This window comes from Sminthopsis crassicaudata, chromosome X, assembly GCF_048593235.1.
Source record: "Sminthopsis crassicaudata isolate SCR6 chromosome X, ASM4859323v1, whole genome shotgun sequence".
Classification (NCBI taxonomy): domain Eukaryota; kingdom Metazoa; phylum Chordata; class Mammalia; order Dasyuromorphia; family Dasyuridae; genus Sminthopsis; species Sminthopsis crassicaudata.
The window spans coordinates 65127992-65142674 of record NC_133623.1 but is presented as its reverse complement, the minus strand read 5'-3'; the positions used below and the strand labels follow the sequence as shown (position 1 = coordinate 65142674).

The following is a 14683-nucleotide window of genomic DNA, read 5'->3' as shown; positions in this document are numbered from 1 at the left end:
TAAAATGCAGAGGTCCATATTCTGCCAGTGGGGGCTGGGGAGTGGGGACATGGGCTGGGTACATGGGGGTTAGTGCTATCTGCTGATAAGGAAGGTAGCCCTGCAATAGCAGAACTTCCACTCCTGTTCCTTCTCCATTTGACCATCTAGACCAACCCCTTCCCCACCCTACCCAACCTCCTATTATTCCTCACCCCCCAAGTTCTGCAGGAAAGAACCGCCTCAGGTCAAGTGCCGCCTCCTGGGCCCCGTACAGGGCCCCGGAGCAAGCATCGACCCATTGGCTAGGAGTTCAAAGACTCCTGAGATTTGTTTCAAAAAAAGTCAATATCCCAGGACCGGGAGGAGGGAGGGGATTGCCTCAACCCCAAGCCCAGTGCTAATGAGCTCCCACACACACACCCTTATGACTCAACCTAAAATAAGGAAGGAAGATAGCCAGTGGGACTGCGAATTGAGTGAGAGATAATAGGGAAGGAAGGGGAACTGGCAAGGTACCAGACGCTGGCTTCGGGGTCATCAGCAGCAGGAGGGAGACAGCAGCAGTGAGCAATGCTTGCTATGGCTCTGTTCCTGGAGATGGTTCTCCTGGCCCACCTCTTGGTCCATCTGCACGGTAAGAGCTGCTCCGGGGCACCCTTGGGCCTGACGGCACTGGGGTGACCAGGTGGGGTCCAGGGGTCGGGGAGTTCTCTTCTCATTGAGCCGGGTCTTTTGTAGAGGGAATCCTCTGGAAAGGGAATAGAGCACCAAGTAGCCACTGGGCAACCTTGAAAGAAGAACGCCTCTTGGGGATATGGTTTAGGGCAAAGTGCCGCACTGGGTGCCAGGAAATGGGGTCTCAGGTGCCACGAGCCTTCCTAGTCACTTAGCTGCTTTTCTATTTAGAAAATGGGAGGATAGCATTTGTTCTGGCTCCCTCCGGGCACAGGGTCAGCTGGTAATTTTGATAATGACTTGTTCCAAGTCAGAACTGGAGCTGCCCGTGGAAAGATTAAGATATTGGGGTCAGAAGCCTTCCAATGAAAGTTCAGCTTTCCCTTGTCCTCCTCGGGCTTCAGTTTCCTCCTCTGAACATTATTAAGACTATTATTCTTCAGTAGACTAAATGACCCCTTAGGGATAGGGACCGGACCTGAGACTTAGAGTCAGTCCTGAATTTGAATTCTGCCTTGGACACCGTGTGGCTAGCTGTGTGATGCTAGCCAAGTCATCCCAGTTCTGTTTCTTCATCTAGAAAAAGAGAATCTTGGACTCGGTTGCCCTTAAGAACCCTTCTTGCTCAGCTGTGATCCGAGGAGCGATAGGGAACTCCCAGGGGAGGAAGCTCCTTCCACTAAAGCAAGTCAGCACCTTCTCTGAAACTTGGAGTCTTCTGCAGTTGCCTGCACATAGGGAGGGTCACTGTTTTTTCCAGGGTCACTAAATGTCAGGAAGAAATGAAGATGAGACTTAAACCCACTGAGTCTCCCTAACATTGGGCTTTCAGGGAATCCCAAAGGCCTCTCTGCCTCCGCTTGTTCTTGATGTGGTAAACTGACCATTGGAGCCTCATCCCTTTAACAAAGGGTAGGATCTCTGTTTAAAAAATAAACTGCAACAGAATTTGATCGCTGTTATCACTGACATACAAATGGTAATGAATTCTATAGCCTAACTGGAGGGGTGGCGGGAGACTTTAGGTTATAGTTCCAGCTCTGCTTTTAATTACCAGTTTAAACTTGGACAAGGTCCCTCTGTGCCTCAGTTTCCTGATGTGTAAAATTCTCTGTAGAGGACCTCACCAGGATGTGTTGGTCCACGAGGTATCTTCCAGATCTGACATTGTGTACTCTCTGTTCTAAGTGCCCTCCACCCCCAGGGCTGACATCCCACATTCTAAGGTCCTTCCTAGTTTTGCATACCATCCTCTATAAATAGAGGTAGAGATTTTGAGAAGGAGGAAGCAATAAAGCATTTCGGAGCTGTTGTGAAGATCGTGGGGCTCCATCGGGTGGTGGATTAGAGCAAACAAGGAGGAGACTGGATCGAGCTGAAGACACATTTCTCTCTTCTGCCATGACCGGGTTCTTCTGGCACGCTGGGGAGTGATGGACACTCAAGGCTTCTTTCCTTTCCCATGCTAACAATTATGTAGCAAATGTTAGTCCCAGGTCAAAGAGCCAACTGATTGCTCTAGGACCTCCCCAGAGCAAATTTGTGTGGTAGGGAATGGCAGGATTATTATCTGCATTTTACAAGCCAGGTCCAGACACATACGCCAAGCCTGGACTTGTGGGGCCCATCACTTGCTCTTTGCCCTCTTATTATGGGTCTTTCGTTGAAATCTAGGATTCCACACCCAAGGCAAAGTAATGAAGAAGCAGCCATGACTTCATTCCCTCTGCTGGGAATGGAGGCCTTTTAGCCACCCTTCACTATTTCTGGGGCTGTCTCTTCTTGCCTTTGTCTGGGCCTGTTCTGGGGAAAGGTCCTGCCCTGAGCCAGTGATTGCTCCCAAGGGGATCTCCAGAGTGAGGAGATCTATGGAAAAGGAGGCCCAAGCCCTCCGGGCAGGGTGAAGGGCCCGGCACTTTCCAAATTCACTTCTCATTAAACTGTGCTTTCTTCTCGTATCATTTTGGTAGAAGAGCCCTAGTGCCGGGAGGGGCTTTAGAGCATAGAATATCAGATCTGAGAAGGACTTTGGAACACAGACTGTCGGGGCAGATACGGGCTTTAGAGCATGGAATGTCAGAGATAGAACATAGAATATCAGCACTTGGACCTTAGATTGTAGAGGAAAGAGCAGAAACTGAAGCCTTAGAACATAGGATCATGGACTTAAGGGAAAGGACAGGCGAGAGGGAGCAGGCTCAGTGGCAATTTCCCTGCAGTGGTTTTTATCTTGCCCACATTTCCAGTAAGGTCAGAAGCATTGCTTAATCCTAGCTCACTACCTCAGGGGTGGAGAAGGGGCAGTTCAGTCCTGGTTCCAGGTTACCGGTCCCAGAAAAGGTTTCATGTCTAGTTTTTGGGTTGTTTTTGTTGTTGTTGTTGTTGTTGTTGTTGTTGTTGTTGTTTTGTTTTGTTTTGTTTTGTTTTGTTTTTATCTCCAGCACCTAGGACAGTGCCACATCCCATGGTAGTTGCTCATTAAATGATTGTTGATTGATTGATCTAGGGAAAAAGTGTCCTTTGCAGAACCAGGGGTTGCCACAAGGTGTTCAGACTGTCCTGCCATCTTCCTCTCAATCACCAAACCTTCATAGAGCACCCATACTGTGCTACCAGAGAAGGGTAGTACAAAGGACAAAGTCCCAGTTCTGAGACCAAAATGAGAATCCTGTGGAAACCCCTTCTCTTTCCTGGGCCTCCATTTCCCCCTCTGTAAAAGGAAGGATCACACTACATGGCATCTGAGGTTCCTTCCAGCTCTAGCTGACCCTGTGAAATTAGAGGGGGTGAATCCCAATCTCTTTGGCCATTATGACCTTTGCACTTGGTGATAGCCAGGAGAGAAGTATATTGGCTGTTGAACACATTGTGGATGGTGAGAAATGGTTAGAATGGGGGGAGGAATGGCTAGAAGACAGTGGTGAAGATGAGGGTGAAAAGAATAGTGAGGAACAGTGTCTCCATTACAATCTGCCCCAGATGGACTATCCCAAGCTCTTGTCTTTACGGCTACCATTTACCCCCTCTCTCTTGGCCACTTTTGAAAAGTTATTACCCATCAGGCCTTGGACGACAGATTCTCTCTAGCCATTACACAGAGACTTTGAAGACTGGGAGAGGGAAGAGGAAATAGAAAGCCTGAAGACAGGAGAGAGTTGTCTAAAGTTCCTGCCTGGAGTTTCCTACTTCCTGAGAGAATAATGGGCAAACTGGAAAGCAGCATGGTGAAATGGAAAAAGACTGGGTGGACTCTCAGCTCTGACCGTCCTTAGCTGTGTGAGATGGACTGGGGTCATGCTCTCTCTAGTCCTCAGTTTGTCCATTTACAAAATGGAGACAAGAAAATACTACCTATCGCCAAGAGATTTTTACTGCCAGGGAACAGGGAATATTGAATTAGAGAAATGTTAGGTAGTGTTAATGTAATCATTTCTATACCTCATCTCCTAGCTGTCCCCACTTTGGAAGGGCCTCGAAAGTTAATTGGCCCCTGGAAGGGGAATGTCAACATCAACTGCACCTACCAGCTCATGGAAGGTTACAGCCAGCACCAAGTGAAGTGGTTGGTTAAGCAGAATAATGACCCAGTCACCATCTTTGTCCGGGATGGAACCGGAGACCACATTCAGCAGACCAAGTACCGAGGTCGACTGGAGGTGACCAAAGACATCCCGGGAGATGTGTCCCTGGTACTGGACGACTTGGAGATGGATGACAGAGGTCAATATGTGTGCCAAGTGACCTGGAAGACAGCTGATGGTGGCCAGCTGATGGGGGAGCACATGACAGAGCTTCAAATCCAGAAACGTGAGTTTGGAACATGAGTTCTAGTCCTAGAGGGAAATGTGAGCCTAGCAAGGGAGCGTGCACACTCTAAAGTGGAGGGTCTAAAGTCTCTTCTTGTGCTGACACTTTATTTTCTGTTCTAAGAGCACTGCCAACTCTGCCATTTTGTGTTCTAAGCCCCCTCGAACTCTGTCTCTTTTCTGAAGCCCATCCCAAACTTGACATTTTACTTTTTAAGGCATCTGTGGCTCTAACAGTACCTGGTCAATTGGCCTCCCTGCTGTGACATTCCCTGTTTTAAAGCCCCTCTCATTTTAACTATTCCTCTTCTAGGTGCTTTCCCAGTTCTAATATTTTCTGTCTTAAGCCCCCTCTCATTCTTACTAACCATGTTCTAGGTCCTTTGCTACCTCTGACATTTTGTGTTCTAAGCTCCGTTAACTCTTGCAACTCTCATTTGGACAATCCCTATTCTAGGTGCTTTCCAATCTCTAACATTTTGTGTTCTAAGACCCTTCTCACTCTGTCTCTTTCTAAGACTTCATTGAGCTCTCAGTGTCCCTAGTTTGTGAGACTCCCTGTTGTGACACTCAGATTTTTAAAGCCCCTCTCATTCTAACTATCCCTGTTCTAAATCCCTTTTTAGCACTAAAATTTTATGTTCTAAGCTTGTTCTCTCTCTGTCTCTTTTCTAAAGGCCATCCCAACTTTTACACTTCGCTTTCAAAAACTCTTTTGAGCCTTAATTTAGCCTAGCTTCTGATAACCCCACTGGGGCACACCCTATTTAAAGCTCCCCTCATTCTAACTATGAATGTTCCAGGTGTTTTTAAAACACTACTATGGTGGATTCGAAGCCCACTCTCCCTCTGTATCTTTTCTAAAGCCATTCCCACGCTGAAAATGTGTTTTTTTAAGGGAACAGTGTGTTTAAAGAGTGTCTTGTCAAAGAGAACCCCTGCTGTGAATCTCTCCTTTCATTCAAACTATCCCTGCTATATGTGCTTTCCAAGGTCCAATATTTGCTCTTCCGAGCCCAATCTAGTTTTTATCGTGTGTAGAGGAATTCCCAATGGTGACAGCATGCTTTCTATAACACTTGTGACTCTGACAGGCTCTACTCCATGGGGCAACATGCTGTGACATTCCCTCAATTTATATCGCTCACCTTGTAGCTATACTTGTTCTAGGTTTCTGTCCAATTGCTAAAATTTGGTGTTCTCAGCCCCTCTCATTTTTTCTGTGTAAAAAGGCCCATCCCAAGTCTGACCTTCTCTCTTCCAAAGCTACTTTCAGCTTCCATGGTTCTTCTTTTATGAGACCCCCTTAGGTTTTAGTGACCCTTAGGTTTTAAAAGGTCTCTCATACTTATGACGCATGTTCTTGGTCCCTTCCTGCCTCTGACATTTTTTGTTCTAGCACCATTTCTCTATATCTCTTCTCTAAAGGCCATTCCAATGTTGTTCTTGTCCTTTCCAAAATACCTGAGTGTTCTAAGATTCCCTGGTAAATTTGGCTCTCTGCTGGGCAACTCACTACTTTAAGGCCCCTGTCTTTTCAACAGTCCTTGTTCTAGATGATTTCAATGGCTAACACTTTATGTTCTAGGCCCCCTGTCACTCTCTCTTTTCTAAGGAGCTCCTAACTTTGACACTTGGCTTTCACCCCCTCTTTCAACCTTGATTTTCCTTAGTTTCTGAGACCCCCCACTGTGGCACACCCTATTTAAAGCTCCACTCATTCTAACTATGCATGTTCCAGGTGTTTTTAAGGCAGTATTCTGTTGGGTTCTAAGACCCCCACCCTCTGTCTCCTGACTACAGCCATGCACACAATGGACATCTGCCTATTAAAGCACCAGTGTTTTCTAAGAGCCCATTTTCTGTAGAACCCCCTGCTGTGCCCCTCCCCTCTCATTAAACTATGCCTTTTCTAGGTGTTTTAGACGTTGTAATAATTTGTGTTCCGAACCCTCTTTCACTTGTGTCATCTCCAGAGGCCCTTACACTTGTGACAACATGCTTTCTACAACACCTGTGACTCTGACAGGCTCTACTCCATGGGACTCCCTGCTGTGACATTCCCTCATTTTATATCCCTCTCCATGTAACTATCCTGGTTCTAGGTTACTTTCCAATCACTCAGTTTTGTTGTTCTGAGGCCTTCTCATTTTGTCTTGTTATAAGTCCCATCGCAAGTCTGACCTTCTCTTTTCTAAAGCTGCTTTCAGCTTCCACGATTCTTATTTTATTTGACCCCGTATCATGATGCTGGTGATTTAAAAGGCCTCTCATTCTTTCTTCCCCTGTTCTTGGTCTTTTTTCTAAGTCTGACATTTCTTGTTCTACCACCCTTTCACTATTTCTCTTCACTAAAAGTCATTCCAATGTTGTTTTTGTCCTTACAAATACCTGAGTGTTCTAAGATTCCCTGGTAAATTTGACTCTCTGCTGAGCAACTCCCTGCTTTAAGGCCCCTGTCTTTTCAACAGTCCTTGTTCTAGATGACTTCAATGGCTAACCCTGTATGTTCTAGGCCGGCTGTCACTCTCTCTTTTCTAAGGCGCTGCCAACGTTGGCACTTGGCTTTCACAACCTCTTTCAACTAGATTTTCCTTAGTTTCTGAGACCCCCCACTGTGGCACACCCTATTTAAAGCTCCACTCATTCTAACTATGCATGTTCTAGGTGTTTTTAAGGCAGTACTCTGCTGGGTTCTAAGACCCCCACCCTCTGTCTCCTGACTACAGCCATCCATACAATGGACATCTGCCTATTAAAGCACCAGTGTTTTCTAAGAGTCCATTTTCTGTAGGACCCCCTGCTGTGCCCCTCCCCTCTCATTAAACTATGCCTTTTCTAGGTGTTTTAGAAGGTGTAATAATTTCTGTTCCCAACCCTCTTTCACTTGTGTCATCTCCAGAGGCCCTTACACTTGTGACAACATGCTTTCTACAACACCTGTGACTCTGACAGGCTCTACTCCATGGGACTCCCTGCTGTGACATTCCCTCATTTTATATCCCTCTCCATGTAACTATCCTGGTTCTAGGTTACTTTCCAATCACTCAGTTTTGTTGTTCTGAGGCCTTCTCATTTTGTCTTGTTATAAGTCCCATCCCAAGTCTGACCTTCTCTTTTCTAAAGCTGCTTTCAGCTTCCACGATTCTTATTTTATTTGACCCCCTATCATGATTCTGGTGATTTAAAAGGCCTTTCATTCTTTCTTCCGATGTTCTCGGTCTTTTTTCTAAGTCTGAAATATCTTGTTCTACCACCCTTTCACTATTTCTCTTCTCTAAAAGTCATTCCAATGTTGTTCTTGTCCTTACAAAATACCTGAGTGTTCTAAGATTCCCTGGTAATCTGCTGTACAACTGCCTGCTTTAAGGCCCCTGTCTTTTCAACAATCCATGTTCTAGATGATGTATATGGCTAACATTTTATGTTCTAGGCTCCCTGACACTCTCTCTTTTCTTAGGCGCTCCCAACTTTGACAATTGGCTTTCACCCCCTCTTTCAACCTTGATTTTCCTTAGTTTCTGAAACCCCCCACTGTGGCACACCCTATTTAAAGCTCCACTCATTCTAACTATGCATGTTCTAGGTTTTTTTAAGGCAGTACTCTGTTGGGTTCTAAGACCCCCACCCTCTGTCTCCTGACTACAGCCATCCACACAATGGACATCTGCCTATTAAAGCACCAGTGTTTTCTAAGAGTCCATTTTCTGTAGGACCCCCTGCTGTGCCCCTCCCCTCTCATTAAACTATGCCTTTTCTAGGTGTTTTAGATGGTGTAATAATTTCTGTTCCCAACCCTCTTTCACTTGTGTCATCTTCAGAGGCCCTTACACTTGTGACAACATGCTTTCTACAACACCTGTGACTCTGACAGGCTGTACTCCATGGGACTCCCTGCTGTGACATTCCCTCATTTTATATCCCTCTCCATGTAACTATCCTGGTTCTAGGTTACTTTCCAATCACTCAGTTTTGTTGTTCTGAGGCCTTCTCATTTTGTCTGTGTTAAAAGGCCCAAACCAAGTCTGACCTTCTCTTTTCTAAAGCTGCTTTCATCTTCCAACATTCTTATTTTATTTGACCCCCTATCATGATGCTGGTGATTTAAAAGGCCTTTCATTCTTTCTTCCCATGTTCTCGGTCTTTTTTCTAAGTCTGACATTTCTTGTTCTACCACCCTTTCACTATTTCTCTTCTCTAAAAGTCATTCCAATGTTGTTCTTGTCCTTACAAAATACCTGAGTGTTCTAAGATTCCCTGGTAATCTGCTGTACAGCTCCCTGCTTTAAGGCCCCTGTCTTTTCAACAATCCTTGTTCTAGATGATTTATATAGCTAACATTTTAGGTTCTAGGCTACCTGTCTCTTTTCTTAGGCGCTCCTACCTTTGACACTTGGCTTTCACCCCCTCTTTCAACCTTGATTTTCCTTAGTTTCTGAGACCCCCCACTGTGGCACACCCTATTTAAAGCTCCACTCATTCTAACTATGCATGTTCTAGGTTTATTTAAGGCAATACTCTGTTGGGTTCTAAGACCCCCACCCTCTGTCTCCTGATTACAGCCATCCACACAATGGACATCTGCCTATTAAAGCACCAGTGTTTTCTAAGAGTCCATTTTCTGTAGGACCCCCTGCCGTGCCCCTCCCCTCTCATTAAACTATGCCTTTTCTAGGTGTTTTTGATGGTGTAATAATTTCTGTTCCCAACCCTCTTTCACTTATGTCATCTCCAGAGGCCCTTACACTTGTGACAACATGCTTTCTACAACACCTGTGACTCTGACAGGCTCTACTCCATGGGACTCCCTGCTGTGACATTCCCTCATTTTATATCCCTCTCCATGTAACTATCCTGGTTCTAGGTTACTTTCCAATCACTCAGTTTTGTTGTTCTGAGGCCTTCTCATTTTGTCTGTGTTAAAAGGTCCAAACCAAGTCTGACCTTCTCTTTTCTAAAGCTGCTTTCAGCTTCCACTATTCTTATTTTATTTGACCCCGTATCATGATGCTGGTGATTTAAAAGGCCTTTCATTCTTTCTTCCCATGTTCTCGGTGTTTTTTCTAAGTCTGACATTTCTCATTCTACCACCCTTTCACTATTTCTCTTCTCTAAAAGTCATTCCAATGTTGTTCTTGTGCTTACAAAATACCTGAGTGTTCTAAGATTCCCTGGTAATCTGCTGTACAACTGCCTGCTTTAAGGCCCCTGTCTTTTCAACAATCCATGTTCTAGATGATGTATATGGCTAACATTTTATGTTCTAGGCTCCCTGACACTCTCTCTTTTCTTAGGCGCTCCCAACTTTGACAATTGGCTTTCACCCCCTCTTTCAACCTTGATTTTCCTTAGTTTCTGAAACCCCCCACTGTGGCACACCCTATTTAAAGCTCCACTCATTCTAACTATGCATGTTCTAGGTTTTTTTAAGGCAGTACTCTGTTGGGTTCTAAGACCCCCACCCTCTGTCTCCTGACTACAGCCATCCACACAATGGACATCTGCCTATTAAAGCACCAGTGTTTTCTAAGAGTCCATTTTCTGTAGGACCCCCTGCTGTGCCCCTCCCCTCTCATTAAACTATGCCTTTTCTAGGTGTTTTAGATGGTGTAATAATTTCTGTTCCCAACCCTCTTTCACTTGTGTCATCTCCAGAGGCCCTTACACTTGTGACAACATGCTTTCTACAACACCTGTGACTCTGACAGGCTGTACTCCATGGGACTCCCTGCTGTGACATTCCCTCATTTTATATCCCTCTCCATGGAACTATCCTGGTTCTAGGTTACTTTCCAATCACTCAGTTTTGTTGTTCTGAGGCCTTCTCATTTTGTCTGTGTTAAAAGGCCCAAACCAAGTCTGACCTTCTCTTTTCTAAAGCTGCTTTCATCTTCCAACATTCTTATTTTATTTGACCCCCTATCATGATGCTGGTGATTTAAAAGGCCTTTCATTCTTTCTTCCCATGTTCTCGGTCTTTTTTCTAAGTCTGACATTTCTTGTTCTACCACCCTTTCACTATTTCTCTTCTCTAAAAGTCATTCCAATGTTGTTCTTGTCCTTACAAAATACCTGAGTGTTCTAAGATTCCCTGGTAATCTGCTGTACAGCTCCCTGCTTTAAGGCCCCTGTCTTTTCAACAATCCTTGTTCTAGATGATTTATATGGCTAACATTTTATGTTCTAGGCTCCCTGACACTCTCTCTTTTCTTAGGCGCTCCTAACTTTGACACTTAGCTTTCACCCCCTCTTTCAACCTTGATTTTCCTTAGTTTCTGAGACCCCCCACTGTGGCACACCCTATTTAAAGCTCCACTCATTCTAACTATGCATGTTCTAGGTTTTTTTAAGGCAGTACTCTGTTGGGTTCTAAGACCCCCACCCTCTGTCTCCTGACTACAGCCATCCACACAATGGACATCTGCCTATTAAAGCACCAGTGTTTTCTAAGAGTCCATTTTCTGTAGGACCCCCTGCTGTGCCCCTCCCCTCTCATTAAACTATGCCTTTTCTAGGTGTTTTAGATGGTGTAATAATTTCTGTTCCCAACCCTCTTTCACTTGTGTCATCTCCAGAGGCCCTTACACTTGTGACAACATGTTTTCTACAACACCTGTGACTCTGACAGGCTCTACTCCATGGGACTCCCTGCTGTGACATTCCCTCATTTTATATCCCTCTCCATGTAACTATCCTGGTTCTAGGTTACTTTCCAATCACTCAGTTTTGTTGTTCTGAGGCCTTCTCATTTTGTCTGTGTTAAAAGGCCCAAACCAAGTCTGACCTTCTCTTTTCTAAAGCTGCTTTCATCTTCCACGATTCTTATTTTATTTGACCCCCTATCATGATGCTGGTGATTTAAAAGGCCTTTCATTCTTTCTTCCCATGTTCTCGGTGTTTTTTCTAAGTCTGACATTTCTCATTCTACCACCCTTTCACTATTTCTCTTCTCTAAAAGTCATTCCAATGTTGTTCTTGTCCTTAAAAAATACCTGAGTGTTCTAAGATTCCCTGGTAATCTGCTGTACAGCTCCCTGCTTTAAGGCCCCTGTCTTTTCAACAATCCTTGTTCTAGATGATTTATATAGCTAACATTTTAGGTTCTAGGCTACCTGTCTCTTTTCTTAGGCGCTCCTACCTTTGACACTTGGCTTTCACCCCCTCTTTCAACCTTGATTTTCCTTAGTTTCTGAGACCCCCCACTGTGGCACACCCTATTTAAAGCTCCACTCATTCTAACTATGCATGTTCTAGGTTTATTTAAGGCAATACTCTGTTGGGTTCTAAGACCCCCACCCTCTGTCTCCTGATTACAGCCATCCACACAATGGACATCTGCCTATTAAAGCACCAGTGTTTTCTAAGAGTCCATTTTCTGTAGGACCCCCTGCCGTGCCCCTCCCCTCTCATTAAACTATGCCTTTTCTAGGTGTTTTTGATGGTGTAATAATTTCTGTTCCCAACCCTCTTTCACTTATGTCATCTCCAGAGGCCCTTACACTTGTGACAACATGCTTTCTACAACACCTGTGACTCTGACAGGCTCTACCCCATGGGACTCCCTGCTGTGACATTCCCTCATTTTATATCCCTCTCCATGTAACTATCCTGGTTCTAGGTTACTTTCCAATCACTCAGTTTTGTTGTTCTGAGGCCTTCTCATTTTGTCTGTGTTAAAAGGTCCAAACCAAGTCTGACCTTCTCTTTTCTAAAGCTGCTTTCAGCTTCCACGTTTCTTATTTTATTTGACCCCGTATCATGATGCTGGTGATTTAAAAGGCCTTTCATTCTTTCTTCCCATGTTCTCGGTGTTTTTTCTAAGTCTGACATTTCTCATTCTACCACCCTTTCACTATTTCTCTTCTCTAAAAGTCATTCCAATGTTGTTCTTGTGCTTACAAAATACCTGAGTGTTCTAAGATTCCCTGGTAATCTGCTGTACAACTCCCTGCTTTAAGGCCCCTGTCTTTTCAACAATCCTTGTTCTAGATGATGTATATGGCTAACATTTTATGTTCTAGGCTCCCTGACACTCTCTCTTTTCTTAGGTACTCCCAACTTTGACACTTGGCTTTCACCCCCTCTTTCAACCTTGATTTTCCTTAGTTTCTGAGACCCCCCACTGTGGCACACCCTATTTAAAGCTCCACTCATTCTAACTATGCATGTTCTAGGTTTTTTTAAGGCAGTACTCTGTTGGATTCTAAGACCCCCACCCTCTGTCTCCTGACTACAGCCATCCACACAATGGACCTCTGCCTATTAAAGCACCAGTGTTTTCTAAGAGTCCATTTTCTGTAGGACCCCCTGCTGTGCCCCTCCCCTCTCATTAAACTATGCCTTTTCTAGGTGTTTTAGATGGTGTAATAATTTCTGTTCCCAACCCTCTTTCACTTGTGTCATCTCCAGAGGCCCTTACACTTGTGACAACATGCTTTCTACAACACCTGTGACTCTGACAGGCTCTACTCCATGGGACTCCCTGCTGTGACATTCCCTCATTTTATATCCCTCTCCATGTAACTATCCTGGTTCTAGGTTACTTTCCAATCACTCAGTTTTGTTGTTCTGAGGCCTTCTCATTTTGTCTTGTTATAAGTCCCATCGCAAGTCTGACCTTCTCTTTTCTAAAGCTGCATTCCGCTTCCACGATCTTTATTTTATTTGACCCCCTATCATTATGCTGGTGTTTTAAAAGACCTCTCATTCTTTCTACCCATGTTCTCCGCGTTTTTTCTAAGTCTGACATTTCTTGTTCTACCACCCTTTCACTATTTCTATTCCCTTAAAGTAATTCCAATGTTGTTCTTGTCCTTACCAAATACCTGAGTGTTCTAAGATTCCCTGGTAAATTTGGCTCTCTGATGTGCAACTCCCTACTTTAAGGCCCCTGTCTTTTCAACAGTCCTTGTTCTAGATGATTTCAATGGCTAACACTTTATGTTCTAGGCCCCCTGTCACTCTCTCTTTTCTAAGGCGCTCCTAACTTTGACACTTGGCTTTCACCCCCTCTTTCAACCTTGATTTTCCTTAGTTTCTGAGACCCCCCACTGTGGCACACCCTATTTAAAGCTCCACTCATTCTAACTATGCATGTTCTAGGTTTTTTTAAGGCAGTACTCTGTTGGGTTCTAAGACCCCCACCCTCTGTCTCCTGACTACAGCCATCCACACAATGGACATCTGCCTATTAAAGCACCAGTGTTTTCTAAGAGTCCATTTTCTGTAGGACCCCCTGCTGTGCCCCTCCCCTCTCATTAAACTATGCCTTTTCTAGGTGTTTTAGATGGTGTAATAATTTCTGTTCCCAACCCTCTTTCACTTGTGTCATCTCCAGAGGCCCTTACACTTGTGACAACATGTTTTCTACAACACCTGTGACTCTGACAGGCTCTACTCCATGGGACTCCCTGCTGTGACATTCCCTCATTTTATATCCCTCTCCATGTAACTATCCTGGTTCTAGGTTACTTTCCAATCACTCAGTTTTGTTGTTCTGAGGCCTTCTCATTTTGTCTGTGTTAAAAGGCCCAAACCAAGTCTGACCTTCTCTTTTCTAAAGCTGCTTTCATCTTCCACGATTCTTATTTTATTTGACCCCCTATCATGATGCTGGTGATTTAAAAGGCCTTTCATTCTTTCTTCCCATGTTCTCGGTGTTTTTTCTAAGTCTGACATTTCTCATTCTACCACCCTTTCACTATTTCTCTTCTCTAAAAGTCATTCCAATGTTGTTCTTGTCCTTAAAAAATACCTGAGTGTTCTAAGATTCCCTGGTAATCTGCTGTACAGCTCCCTGCTTTAAGGCCCCTGTCTTTTCAACAATCCTTGTTCTAGATGATTTATATAGCTAACATTTTAGGTTCTAGGCTACCTGTCTCTTTTCTTAGGCGCTCCTACCTTTGACACTTGGCTTTCACCCCCTCTTTCAACCTTGATTTTCCTTAGTTTCTGAGACCCCCCACTGTGGCACACCCTATTTAAAGCTCCACTCATTCTAACTATGCATGTTCTAGGTTTATTTAAGGCAATACTCTGTTGGGTTCTAAGACCCCCACCCTCTGTCTCCTGATTACAGCCATCCACACAATGGACATCTGCCTATTAAAGCACCAGTGTTTTCTAAGAGTCCATTTTCTGTAGGACCCCCTGCCGTGCCCCTCCCCTCTCATTAAACTATGCCTTTTCTAGGTGTTTTTGATGGTGTAATAATTTCTGTT

General features: G+C 44.5%; 1 protein-coding gene across 6 annotated transcripts in view; it reads left to right on the top strand.

Annotated features, from left to right (window-relative positions):
• Nucleotides 1-392: 392 nt before the first annotated feature.
• Nucleotides 393-14683, top strand: part of VSIG4 (V-set and immunoglobulin domain containing 4) — a 96910-nt gene continuing 82619 nt past the window's right edge. For 3 of the 6 annotated variants that reach the window (XM_074278196.1, XM_074278198.1, XM_074278199.1), the window contains exons 1-2: nucleotides 440-616; nucleotides 4108-4464. In XM_074278196.1, coding sequence (XP_074134297.1) covers nucleotides 553-616; nucleotides 4108-4464 — 421 coding nt within the window. In that variant the 5' untranslated portion in view covers nucleotides 440-552. Of the gene's footprint in view, nucleotides 617-4107; nucleotides 4465-14683 lie in introns of all 6 variants that reach the window. The other 3 variants (XM_074278197.1, XM_074278201.1, XM_074278200.1) reach the window with 2 other exon arrangements.